Raw genomic sequence first — 13,516 nt, forward strand, 5'->3', positions numbered from 1 at the left:
GGGAAATGATAGTCTAGGGTTTCCATCGCTGGTCCTTGTATCGATGCATTTTCTGTTTCTTTTCTCTCTCATTTTGTACAGTAAAACCAGCACAGTAAAAGACACGTGGAGGCAACCAGAGGGCGCCATTGTAGCGACTGTTAATGGGTTGTATGTTGTTTGGTATGCTACATTTGAGCTTAATTCTGTGAAACATTTTTTCCACTAAAAGATGCGTTTAATGAGATGAAATTACACTTGAAGCAACCAGACAACATGCACTAATTAGATCTACGTAATCACTGCGGTAATAATCAGAACATTTCATAATGCTTTTGATTTACATGATGAAGTTCGTGCTTTCGACTCTAGAACTTACAGATCCTACAGAATCCGCACATAGATGAATCTACGGCTAGATCTACTGGAAAATCCTTCAAACTACAGACGAAATCGGCATGCATCACCGCAGAAGAAACTAAAACTCGATCTACTTGCAGACTACGACTACTACGGCATGTCGGTGGGAATGACACCTATGGGATCACTGGGATCCCTTCTATGGTCGGCGGGCGCAGGGTCGTGAGAAGAGCAGGTTTAGGAGCTAGCACACGGATCGTTTACCCAGGTTCGGGCCGCGAGGATGCGTAAAACCCTAGTCCTGCTTTGGTGGATGTAGTGAGTGTTCTTGAGCTTTTTGAACTAGCTACAGTGCACTACACCACAACACCGATGCAACGGCATATAATCTGCCGGGAGAACGCACTTAAGACGACAGATAAACTGCCAGGACAGATATTCTCCCGGCAGATAGAACTGCCACGACAACGGCTGCCGGGGATTTCTTGTCCCGGCAGATAAACAATCCCCGGCGTTTATCTGCCCCGGCCATTGTATCTGCCGGCAGATTCATCCTACCATAGGAACTATAGTTTACTGGCAGTGAAACTGCCTGCACAAGCACATTTTCCTGGCAGGTAATATGCCATGACGTGTTTTTCACAAGCAATCTCAATTGTTATGGGCAGTATATCCCTAATTTAGTATCCAAAATCATTGTGTTCAAACAGTCGTGACAGATCACACAACTTATACATACAATTCAATCAAATTACACAAGGCCTCATTCAATAAAATAAACAGACCAAAAATATATGTTTCTTATGCATGCATGTACCAACCATATACAAGGACATTGTGCCTCAAAGGAAATGTAAGAAATCATGCCACAACCAAAATGAGCATACAATGACTTGTGTTCTGAAACAACCACCAAAATGCAGTGTAAAACTCAATGTCTCAAGGTTCAACAAACAAAGCATATTACATATGTATATATTATCACTCCATTAACTTGTAGATCTTCCAAACATCCAGCAACAACTTGTAGATCTTACAAACTTCCAGCAACATGTAGATCTTACAAACCTACAGCAACTTGTAGATCTTCCAAACCTCCATCAACCTGCAACAAATCATAAACTCAAAATTGGTGTTGTCGTCTCAGATTTTAAATCAACATATTATAGATGTCGATGTGTTGCAGTTTAACTCATTAGCATAAAATTCTTCTAAATGTGCAACACTTAATCATCACAACAAGTAATGATTATTACAGACATAATTAGATCAAGCAGAAACTATTTACACTTCACATACAAAAATCTTCCATGGGGAAATATGGCAACACAAGAATCTGTACCATTGTTACTTGATTTACAAAACCATACACTCCAAGTGCACCCAAAGGAACATATTGCACTAATTTTATCAGTGAAGTTTCGGATGTCATACGATAGATTCAACCTAGAATAATAAAAGAAAGAATGCACAAAACAAAATTGAAGAACCAGAAAAAATAAAAGGTGGAAGTTACGTCCTAAATGATATTCACAGGTGAAAAATCAAACAAAACAAATAAGCAGCAAAAAGAAAAATAGAAATGATATCATATAACAATGGCCAAGAGAAATATGCATATAAATAGTACACCCTCCATTCACAAATATAAGATGTTTTAACTTCTTTGTGAATTGGGTGTATACAGACACGTTTTATAGTGTGTTTGTTCACTCAGTTTAGGCCGTATGTGGTGCATATTGAAATATCCAGAATACCTTATATTTGTGAACGGAGGGAGTATAACATAGCAATATCCAAGAGACACACTTACTTTACCTCCTCAGCTTGCTTGAGGTCGCATTTTTGTTGAACGGGTAAAAGCAAACTCTATTAATTGCTTTACTCCATCAATATATGTTTGTCTGTGTCTAACTTTATCTGTTCATCTCTTGTTCATTTTTGACCAGTTTCCCTAAAAGAGACAGAAAGAGGTTCTCTAGCTAGCTGCTTTTCTCCCATTGATCGATAAATGGAGATAAGTGACACAGAACACCCATTGATCGATAAATGGAGATAAGTGACACAGAACAAAAACCATTTTTCGCAAAGATTTGAATTTAGTACCCCTACAAGGCTTCACTAATTTAGTTTGTAGTTGTAGCATCCATTTTGCTGCCATGGAAGATCTCTTCAGCATAAACAGGATGTCAAAGATACTAGCAGTACATTCTAGGGAACATGTTTGATACTTAGTCATTATATTCACAACTGCAGTGCCATAAACTAAAAACTTGTTGAACTAATTCTAGTTACTGCTCAGAAGAAAAAGGGGTAGAAGTTTGCAAATGCATCTCACCTGACAAATGCTCTCAGTTGGGGCAAGGAAGTACAAGAGGCAGTGCTGCCTAGGAAGAGGATGTAGATAATGAGCCCTACAATAGGTGACACTAAACCCAGACAAATTATTAAATACCACCTTGTGAAAATGAAAAGAGCTAAGCTAGAGTAACCTAATGAAATAGAAGTTGGAATACACAATACAGTAGTAAATACAACCACTCTAGTAAGTACAGAAGGAGCAACCCAGACAAAATTGCTGCCAATGATTCAAGTAGAATTACAGACACATTCTTTCAGCATCTTTACTCACTCTTTTCTCAAGCGACGCAACATAGCAAGTAAAAGACCACACCGGGAACCCGCCAATCAATTAGAACTGGGCCTAGTTCTGAGAAAAAAGATCAAGTTAGCATCCACAGGCGAACAGAAGGAGCTACCATGAGATTTTTTTCATCACCTTCAATCTGGAAAGAAAATCCATTGGTTCATGTAGCAAGGGGTTCACAACAACGGCTTCAACATCAGCATCGACATTTTCATTGCCTTCGATGGGGCTACGGCCTTCAGTAAAGTTCAGGAAGCTCTGCTTAACTGTAGCCCAGCCCGGGAATAGCTTCAACGCCGTCTCTATGCAGTTTTCAGGGCAGATGTTCCTTATTTCACCATCAGGGTCAGCCCTGCAGTTGGGACTTGTATGAATGTGATCAACAAGGTAACCATATCGACATCTGATAGAGACAACTTATTTAGAACATACATACCAGTATTTCCAAACCTCGGTCATGGTCTTGAGAAACTCACGGTACACGTCGTTGGGGAGGTTGTCTCTAGCAAATAGAAAGCATTGCATAGTCTCCATAATGTATTCTTTTTCCCCGTTTGTATCCGTAGCTGTCGTTGTCAACTTCATCGAAAGATGCAGTTTACTTTCACTGCTGCTAGCTCTGATGATCAATCTTGCAAATTAGTAATACTCAAACAACACCTGCTCATCACAAATGAAAGTGTATCAATTATTGATAGCATGTCTGAATTCTGAGACTACCAAAATCTATTACTGTATTTCCCCATTTTAGGGTGTTCCACAGTTCTATTCCTGGAGACACAAACATCTTGTGTAGTGGTGTAGACAGTAAAAAAATGGAAGTTCTATTTGTAAGCTGACTTTGCTACTATCTGACACAACTTGTAAAGTGTGCAATTAGCCAAAACCTAAATTCCCACTAAATCAATGCCCAAAATCTTTCAGCTTGGAAACAAGAATCCCTAAAACATATATAGAGCGGTACTCACATGATATCGACGTCCGTCTTAGAAACCACCCAAGCAAATTGTATCTTACAAGCGCTAAAGTGTACAGCAACTTAACTTCCATTAACCAACACGCACAATCTTGTTCTTGGAAACAAGAACCTCTAATTAAGCAGGATATAATGGTACTCACATGAGCACCAATATCTCATATATTGCCCGAACAATTCAGAAAAAAAGTAAACAACTATGGCGTGACGGCATATGGTGTGACGGGACTGGGCTCACGCCATCCCATCGCAAGCACGGCCGTCGCACAGTAGGTCGTGTGCCCTGGATCAACATCTACGAATCTCCAAGCCAAATTGATGGAAAAAGAGAAGACAAATTTCAAACATGAAATCCCACTGCACGGCCCACAAACGACAGGGGCTACCACGGATTCGAATTATCCAACGCGCCCATGTCCATCAGATGAGCAATGTGAGCAATCAACAGACAGGGCGGTGGTACTGGTCGGCAAATTACCTAAGAATACAAATAATATTATGGAATATCTGGCTAGATTTTAGACAATCGAAGCTTCTGGTCAATACACTGCATCTCATGAGTCATGACTAAAATTGCTACACACTAAATAAAAATAGAAGTTAGCAAAGAAATCTAACCTATCAAATGTTCTAGGTTGGGGAAAGGAAGTAGAGGAGCTAGTGTTACCAAGGGAGAGGATGTTGAGGAGGTAGGGTTGCTCGTAGGAGGGGACGGACGGTCCGCTGCTTGGGGCAGAGGACGTAGTCACGTAGAGGAGGCGGCCCCGCTCGATGCTCCGGTGACAACTGCTGCTCGGGCAAGCAAGCTCGCGGAGTAGGGTCGTGGCGATGGATCGTTCGGCCAAGGATGGTGGTCGGTGGTTGAGTGGCTCGGCAACTGGGCCGGCGGGCGGTGGCTTAGATCCGTGATAGTTGGTGCTCGGCGGCGCCAAGGTGGGGTGCTGGGGGCGACTGCGGCAGTGGTCAGAGTGGAGGGTAGTCGGCGGCGGCGGTGGTTGCGGGGCGGCGGCGAGGGTGATGGTTGGGGGCGGCGGCGAGGGGTGATGGTTGGGGGCGGTGGCGATGGCAGATCCCGTTTGGGGGGCGGCGGCGAGGGCACAAAAGACTCGATTTGGGGGCGATTTGGAAGAGGAGTCTGGGAGATTGGGGCCGAGTGTATATTTCGTTCGGTGCCAAAATTTTCGCCTCTCGCGGGCCTTCCCTCGCTACCGCGCGACTTTGGCCCAATATCATTTTGGTTGCCCGCCAAAATACAGTCCCCGGCAGTTAATGGGCCATGGTTTGGTTATCCCGGCAGATAGTGCGCCCTTTAATGTGCACATGATTACCGGCAGTTTATGGGCCCTTGTTCATTAGGTTCTACCGGCAGTTTTTCTGCCCTGAAGTACTTCTATCGGCAGTAACAAGCTTCCTGGCAGATCTTTTGCCCTTATTCACATAATTCTCCCGGCAGTTAATTGCCCCCAATTAAGTGTTGTGGTGTAGTGGTGGCTGTGCCGTCCCAAAAAGCCAAATCCCTCTCCTGGTCGCCTCGGGCCTCCTTTTATAGGAAAAAGGGGTTGCCACAGTGGCACACAGGAGGTGGAAAGGCCTACAGTGCGCGAGCTTATCGCACGACATTACGAGACAAAGTGCATTAAATGCGCTAGGTAGGTGTCCATTAGCTTTATCGGGGATGGGAACGAGGCCCGTCCCGTCCGTCGTCGCTTCACCTTGCTTCGACACGCGCCCAGACCAGCGATGCATGCAGCGCCATATAGGCAGGTAGGCAGCTCAGGTGGCGCGGTGGTAGGGCCTTAATGAAGATCTGCATGCCGCCAAGCAGGTACTTGCTTATTTGTCCTGGAAGCTGCATGTTGCCACACAGGTGCATGCCCAGCTGGTTGGGCTGGCAGCTGCATGCGAATGGCGGTGGAGTCTTGGATGATGCGGGCCTGGCGGTGGCCCTGCTGATGCCCTCGGCAAGGGTCTTGCCGGTGGCCGAGGAAGAGTCTTGCCATGGCGTTGCTGTCATCCCCGAAAAGGGTCTTGCCGGGGGTCTTGTGGATTTTCTCGGCTAGGATCCTGCCGAGGGTCACCGTCTTCTAATCCTCATCTGATATTGTGTTTATGATCTTGACAAATATTTGCATGCCACCACAGAGGCGCCTCCCTAGCCTTGGTTCCGACGCAGTTGTTTGGGTCGGAGCCTGTGGGCTCAAGGGTGGCTCGCTCTGCTGGTGTTGGGCAAGTTACCCCGGCAAGGCTCTTGTCGGGGCTGCGGGGGGGCCGCCTCGGCAAGGATCTTGCCGAGGGAGTCCACCTCACCCTCTTGCCCTCCTGCGCTTCTGGTCTTGGCTTCGCCTTGGTTGTCTTGTGCTTCGGCTTCTCTCCAGCTTCCCTCCTCTGCCCTGCTAAGTGTGTCCGCGGCGCATGGACTGCCCGTGCACAAGTAAAGGGGTCAAAAGGAGAGCCCCTACTTTTGTACACCGACAGGAGCCCCCGAGCATGGGCCATACATAAGCGTGACGCGTTGTTGGGCTAGGCCCAGAACGGTGCGCGGGCAGGTGGGGCGGATTTTACCGTAGTAACTTCTCGTCCGCTGCGCTTCCCCATGATCTGCGTTGAACACGCGACGTGCAGGGTCGTGCATGATGTGGGGGTCATGCGTGGGGCGGTTTCCGCACGCATGCGTCACATCGTGGTAAAGAGGCGGCCCGCGCCTTCCCCGTAAAAAAGGAAACGGCCGCGGGCACGCTATTCACTTATCCCCCGTGTCTTTTCCAATCTCAGAGACATCATTCCTTCCTTATTCCCCCTCAAGCCCCTGCTCGCCACCGCTGCACTTTTGCTGCCCTTTCCCTTCCACCGCTCGCAGCCGCCATGGCACCAAAGACTAGCAAGGGCAAGCGAGCGGCCAAGAACGCCGGAGGGGTGGAGCCGCCGGAGAATGAGTTAGCGGCGCGGCGGACGGAGCTCGCCTACTTTCCCTCGACGGTCGACGCGGCCCACCTTCGGGACAACTTCAGACCGCTCTGGGGGGTCAAGACGGGGGGAGAGATGACGGGTGACCCTGCCACACGCGTCATCCCTGCCAACTGCAGCAAAGCCGCCCCGAATCGGTATCCGTTCTTTGTGGATTACTTCTCCTGCAGCCTCTGCCCCCCCCTTCTCCGATTTCTTCAATGACATCATGCATACCTTCGACTTCCACCTCCTGGATTTTACACCAAATGCCGTGGCGTGCATGGCTCTCTTCGCCCATCTCTGTGAGGGCTTCGCCGGAGTGCATCCCAACACGGAGCTCTTTCGCCACTACTTCTTCCCTCGGATCCAGCAGGGAGGCACCATCTCTGGTTGTGTCACCTGGATCCCGAGGTCCAAGGGGACATACCCAGAGGGCGCTCAGAAGGAGAGGTAAGAGGAGTGGTGGGGCCGGTGGTGCTGGATTGAAGAGGAGGAACCACAAGAGTTCTGTCGGGTTCACCTGGCACCATCGGTTCGTGGAAACGACTGGAGCAGTGCCGATGCCGATGACGCGAAGCTCACGGTCGCCACCGCCAGGATTTTTCGCCTCACCAAGGCCGGGCTCACCCTTGAGATGATCGGGGCGGATTTCATCTGCCACCGAATCGCTCCATTGCATAACAAGGGGAGGCTGGCCTGGCTCTTCACGAACGCGGCGGACATCATGCGACTCTGCCCCGGCCTCGGCCACAACTTCTCCGTGTTGGCGCACACCCACTTCTGCCAGCGGCTCTTCCAGCTCGATGTGGACCACGACGGCAAGGCCGAGAGGTCCCGCAAGGCTGCGAAGGCCGGCAAGGTCGTCAAGGGGCCCTTCTTTGGGTTCCCCGCGGGGGTGGTCCCGCTAAGCAACAACTCGCGCCAGACCAACATCATCGCCATGATGCCGGACTGCAACGCGCACGACCCCGTCCGAAACTGGGTCGCGCTGCCAGAGGAGCGCGTGCAGGAGTTTTTTGACACCCTGAAGGAGAAGTACATCCGCGAGGAGCCGCGGCTCATCCAGGACACCACCCAGGCAGAGCTGGACCACATCGCCGCCAGGGCGGCGGAGGCGGAGCTCGCCAGGGAGGCCGGCAGCGCCGGCGGCGTGGAGGACAAATCCATGGCGGCCGCAGAAGAGAAGGAGCTCGCCCAGTGGGTGGAGTCCGCTGGGGAGGCCAGCAGCGCCGGCACTGGGGCTCCTCTTATTGGAGACGACGACGACGAGACGTCCGAGGAGGAGGCTGAAGCTGTCGAGCCCCCAGCCACGAGGAAAGGGCGAGTCATGTGATGGGCCAGCTCCGCGAGCTGGTTCGGCCCGGTAGGGCCATGCCACCTTGGCAAGCCCAGGAGACGTCTACGCGCCAAACAAGGGCTGCGGCGGCGAAGAAGTTGCTGAAGGCCGCGATGGCGAAGAAGAAGGCATCTACTTCTTGCTGGGGAACGTAGCAGAAATTCAAAAAATTTCCTACGTAACACCAAGATCTATCTATGGAGAGACCAGCAACGAGTAGAAAGGAGAGTGCATCTACATACCCTTGTAGATCTCTAAGCGGAAGCGTTCAAGTGAACGGGGTTGATGGAGTCGTACTCGTCGTGATTCAGATCACCGATGATCCTAGTGCCGAACGGACGGCACCTCCGCGTTCAACACACGTACAGCTCGACGATGTCTCCCACGCCTTGATCCAGCAAGGAGAGAGGGAGAGGTTGAGGAAGACTCCATCCAGCAGCAGCACAACGGCGTGGTGGTGATGGAGGAGCGTGGCAATCCTGCAGGGCTTCGCCAAGCACCTACGGGAGAGGAGGAGGTGTCACGGGAGGGAGGGAGGCGCCAAGGGCTCAGGTGTGGATGCCCTCCCTCCCCTCCACTATATATAGGGGCAGGGGAGAGGGGGGAGGCGCAGCCTTGCCCCTTCCTCCAAGGAAAGGGTGCGGCTAAGAGGGGGGGAGGAGTCCATCCTCCCCAAGGCACCTGGAGGTGCCTTCCCCCTTTACGACTCTCCCCTTTTTCCTATATCTTGGCGCATGAGCCTCTAGGGGCTGGTGCCCTTGGCCCATGTAGGCCAAGGCGCACCCCCTACAGCCCATGTGGCCCCCCGGGGCAGGTGGCCCCACCCGGTGGGCCCCCGGGACCCTTCCGGTGGTCCCGGTACAATACCGATGACCCCGAAACTTGTCCCGATGGCCGAAACAGGACTTCCTATATATAAATCTTTACCTCCGGACCATTCCGGAACTCCTCGTGACGTCCGGGATCTCATCCGGGACTCCGAAAAACATTCGGTAACCACATACAAGCTTCCTTTATAACCCTAGCGTCATCGAACCTTAAGTGTGTAGACCCTACGGGTTCGGGAGACATGTAGTCATGACCGAGATGTTCTCCGGTCAATAACCAACAGCGGGATCTGGATACCCATGTTGGCTCCCACATGTTCCACGATGATCTCATCGGATGAACCACGATGTCAAGGACTCAATCAATCCCGTATACAATTCCCTTTGTCTAGCGGTATGGTACTTGCCCGAGATTCGATCGTCGGTATACCGATACCTTGTTCAATCTCGTTACCGGCAAGTCTCTTTACTCGTTCCGTAACACATCATCCCGTGATCAACCCCTTGGTCACATTGTGCACATTATGATGATGTCCTACCGAGTGGGCCCAGAGATACCTCTCCGTTTACACGGAGTGACAAAATCCCAATCTCGATTCGTGCCAACCCAACAAACACTTTCAGAGATACCCGTAGTGTACCTTTATAGCCACCCAGTTACGTTGTGACGTTTGGCACACCCAAAGCACTCCTACGGTATCCGGGATTTGCACAATCTCATGGTCTAAGGAAATGATACTTGACATTAGAAAAGCTTTAGCATACGAACTACATGATCTTGTGCTAGGCTTAGGATTGGGTCTTGTCCACCACATCATTCTCCTAATGATGTGATCCCGTTATCAACGACATCCAATGTCCATGGTCAGGAAACCGTAACCATCTATTGATTAACGAGCTAGTCAACTAGAGGCTTACTAGGGACATGGTGTTGTCTATGTATCCACACATGTATCTGAGTTTCCTATCAATACAATTCTAGCATGGATAATAAACGATTATCATGAACAAGGAAATATAATAATAATCAATTTATTATTGCCTCTAGGGCATATTTCCAACAGTCTCCCACTTGCACTAGAGTCAATAATCTAGTTCACATCGATATGTGATTAACACTCAAGGTCACATCCCCATGTGACTAACACCCAAAGAGTTTACTAGAGTCAATAATCTAGTTCACATTTACCATGTGATTAACACTCGATGAGTTCTGGGTTTGATCATGTTATGCTTGTGAGAGAGGTTATAGTCAATGGGTTTGAACCTTTCAGATCCGTGTGTGCTTTACAAATCTCTATGTCATCTCCTAGATGCAACTACCACGTTCTATTTGGAGCTATTCCAAATAACTGTTCTACTTGGAGCTATTCCAAATTGTTGCTCCATTATACGTATCCGGTATCTCTACTCAGAGCTATCCGGATAGGTGTTAAGCTTGCATCGACGTAACCCTTTACGACGAACTCTTTTACCACCTCCATGATTGAGAAAATTCCTTAGTCCACTAGTTACTAAGGATAACTTTGACCGCTGTCCTGTGATCCATTCTTGGATCACTCTTGTACCCCTTGACTGACTCATGGTAAAGCACACTTCAGGTGCGGTACACAGCATAGCATACTGTAGAGCCTATGTCTTAAGCATAGGGGACGACCTTCGTTCCTTTCTCTCTATTCTGCCATGGTCGAGCTTTAAGTCTTAACTTCATACCTTACAACTCAGGCAAGAACTCCTTCTTTGACTGATCCATCTTGAACACCTTCAAGATCACGTCAAGGTATGTGCTCATTTGAAAGTACTATTAAGCGTTTTGATCTATCCTTATAGATCTTGATGCTCAATGTTCAAGTAGCTTAATCCAGGTTTTCCATTGAAAACACTTTCCAAATAACCCTATATGCTTTCCAGAAATTCTACGTCATTTCTGATCATTAATATGTCAACAACATATACTCATCAGAAATTCTATAGTGCTCCCAATCACTTCTTTGGAAATACAAGTTTCTCATAAACTTTGTATACACCCAAAATCTTTGATCATCATCAAAGCATACATTCCAACTCCGAGATGCTCACTCCAGTCCTCAGAAGGATTGCTGGAGCTTTGCATACTTATTAGCATATTTCAGGATAGACAAAACCTTCCGGTTGTATCACATACAACCTTTCCTCAAGAATCGTCGAGGAAACAATGTTTTGACATCCTATTTGCAAGATTTCATAAATAATGCAGTAATTGCTAATATAATTCCAACAGACTCTTAGCATCGCTACGAGTGAGAAAGTCTCATCGTAGTCAACTCCTTGAACTTGTCAAAAAACATCTTAACGACAAGTCGAGCTTTCTCAATGGTGACACTTACCATCATTGTCTGTCTTCCTTTCAAAATCCATATGTACCTAATAGCCTTACGACCATCAAGTAGTTCTTCCAAAGTCTACACTTTGTTTTCATACATGGATCCTATCTCGGATTTTATGGCCTTGAGCCATTTATCGGAATCCCGGCCCACCATCGCTTCTCCATAGCTCGTAGGTTCATTGTTGTCTAGCAACATGACTTCCAAGACAGGATTACTGTACCACTCTAAAGTAGTACGTATCCTTGTCACCCTACGAGGTTTGGGAGTGACTTGATCTGAAGTTTCATGATCACTATCATAAGCTTCTACTTCAATTGGTGTAGGTGCCACAGGAACAACTTCCTGTGCCCTGCTACACACTGGTTGAAGTGATGGTTCAATAACCTCATCAAGTCTCCACCATCCTCCCACTCAATTCTTTCGAGAGAAACCTTTCCTCGAGAAAGGACCCAATTCTAGAAACAATTCATATTGCCTTCGGATCTGAATTAGGAGGTATACCCAACTGTTTTGGGTGTCCTATGAAGATGTACTTTATCCGCTTTGGGTTCGAGCTTAATCCTGAAACTTTTTCACATAAGCGTCGCAGCCCCAAACCTTTAAGAAACGACAACTTAGGTTTCTCTAAACCATAATTCATACAGTGTCATCTCATCGGAATTACGTGGTGCCCTATTTAAAGTGAATGTGGTTGTCTTTAATGCCTAACCCATAAACTATCGTGGCAGTTCGATAAGAGACATCATGGTATGCATCATATCCAATAGGGTGCAACTATGATGTTCGGACACACCATCACACTATGGTGTTCCAGGCGGTATTAATTGTGAAACAATTTCCACAATGTCTTAATTGTGTGTCAAAACTCGTAACTCAGATACTCATCTCTATGATCATATCATAGACATTTTATCCTCTTGTCACAATGATCTTCTACTTCACTCTGAAATTACTTGAACCATTCAATAATTCAGACTTGTGTTTCATCAAGTAAATATTCTCAACATCTACTCGAATCATCTGTGAAGTAAGAACATAACGATATTCACTGCATGCCTCAGCACTCATTGGACTGCACACATCAAAATGTGTTACTTCCAACAAGTTGCTATCTTGTTCCATCTTACTGAAAACGAGGCTTTTCAGTCATCTTGCCCATGTGGTATGATTTGCATGTCCCAAGTGATTGAAAATCAAGTGAGTCAAAATGGTCCATTTGCATGGAGTTTCTTCATGCATATACACCAATAGACATGGTTCGCATGTCTCAAACTTTTCAAAAACGAGTGAGTCCAAAGATCCATCAACATGGAGCTTCTTCATGCGTTTTAAACCAATATGACTTACATGGCAGTGCCACCAGTAAGTGGTACTATCATTACTATCTTTTGGCATGAAAATGTGTATCACTACGATCGAGATTCAATAAACCATTTTTAGGTGCAAGACCACTGAAGGTATTATTCAAATAAATAGAGTAACCATTATTCTCTTTAAATGAATAACCGTATTGCGATAGACATAATCCAATCATGTCTATGCTCAACGCAAACACCAATCTCGATGGTAGAGGGAGCGTGCGATGCTTGATCATATCAACATTGGAAACACTTCCAACACATATCGTCTGCTCACCTTTAGCTAGTCTCCATTTATTCCGTAGCCTTTTGTTTCGAGTTACTAACACTTAGCAACCGAACTGGTATCTAATACCCTGGTGCTACTAGGAGTACTAGCAAAGTACACATTAACACAATGTATATCCAATATACTTCTATCGACCTTGCCAGCCTTCTTATCTACCAAGTATCTAGGGTAATTCTGCTCTAGTGGTTGTTCCCCTTATTACAGAAGCACTTAGTCTCGGGTTTGGGTTTTACCTTGGGTTTCTTCACTAGAGCAGCAGCTGATTTGCCGTTTCATGAAGTATCCCTTCTTGCCCTTGCCCTTCTTGAAACTAGTGGTTTCACCAACCATCAACAATTGATGCTCCTTCTTGATTTCTACTTTCGCGGTGTCAAACATCGCGAGTATCTCAAGGATCATCATATATGTCCCTGATATATTATAGTTCATCAC

At 47.2% G+C, this 13,516-nt stretch overlaps 1 protein-coding gene across 1 annotated transcript; it reads right to left on the minus strand.

Annotated features, from left to right (window-relative positions):
* Nucleotides 1–2,783: 2,783 nt before the first annotated feature.
* On the minus strand, nucleotides 2,784–4,982 carry LOC119327530. Its single transcript, XM_037600628.1, has 4 exons — nucleotides 4,630–4,982; nucleotides 3,423–3,646; nucleotides 3,119–3,338; nucleotides 2,784–3,049 (listed from the first exon to the last, which is right to left on the minus strand). Exons 2-4 carry the CDS (start codon nucleotides 3,569–3,571, stop codon nucleotides 3,044–3,046), a joined length of 375 nt encoding a protein of 124 aa, XP_037456525.1. The 5' UTR covers nucleotides 3,572–3,646; nucleotides 4,630–4,982; the 3' UTR covers nucleotides 2,784–3,043.
* Between the last annotated feature and the right edge of the window lie 8,534 nt (nucleotides 4,983–13,516).

This window comes from Triticum dicoccoides, chromosome 7A, assembly GCF_002162155.2.
Source record: "Triticum dicoccoides isolate Atlit2015 ecotype Zavitan chromosome 7A, WEW_v2.0, whole genome shotgun sequence".
NCBI classification, from domain to species: domain Eukaryota; kingdom Viridiplantae; phylum Streptophyta; class Magnoliopsida; order Poales; family Poaceae; genus Triticum; species Triticum dicoccoides.

Bases quoted from the DNA above. Each gene is read 5' to 3' on its own strand.
- LOC119327530 (XM_037600628.1), bottom strand. From the start codon at position 3,571: ATGAAGTTGACAACGACAGCTACGGATACAAACGGGGAAAAAGAATAC. The intron at 3,339-3,422 runs GTATGTATGTTC...TCCCAACTGCAG, and splicing joins ACCGAGGTTTGGAAATACTG to GGCTGACCCTGATGGTGAAA.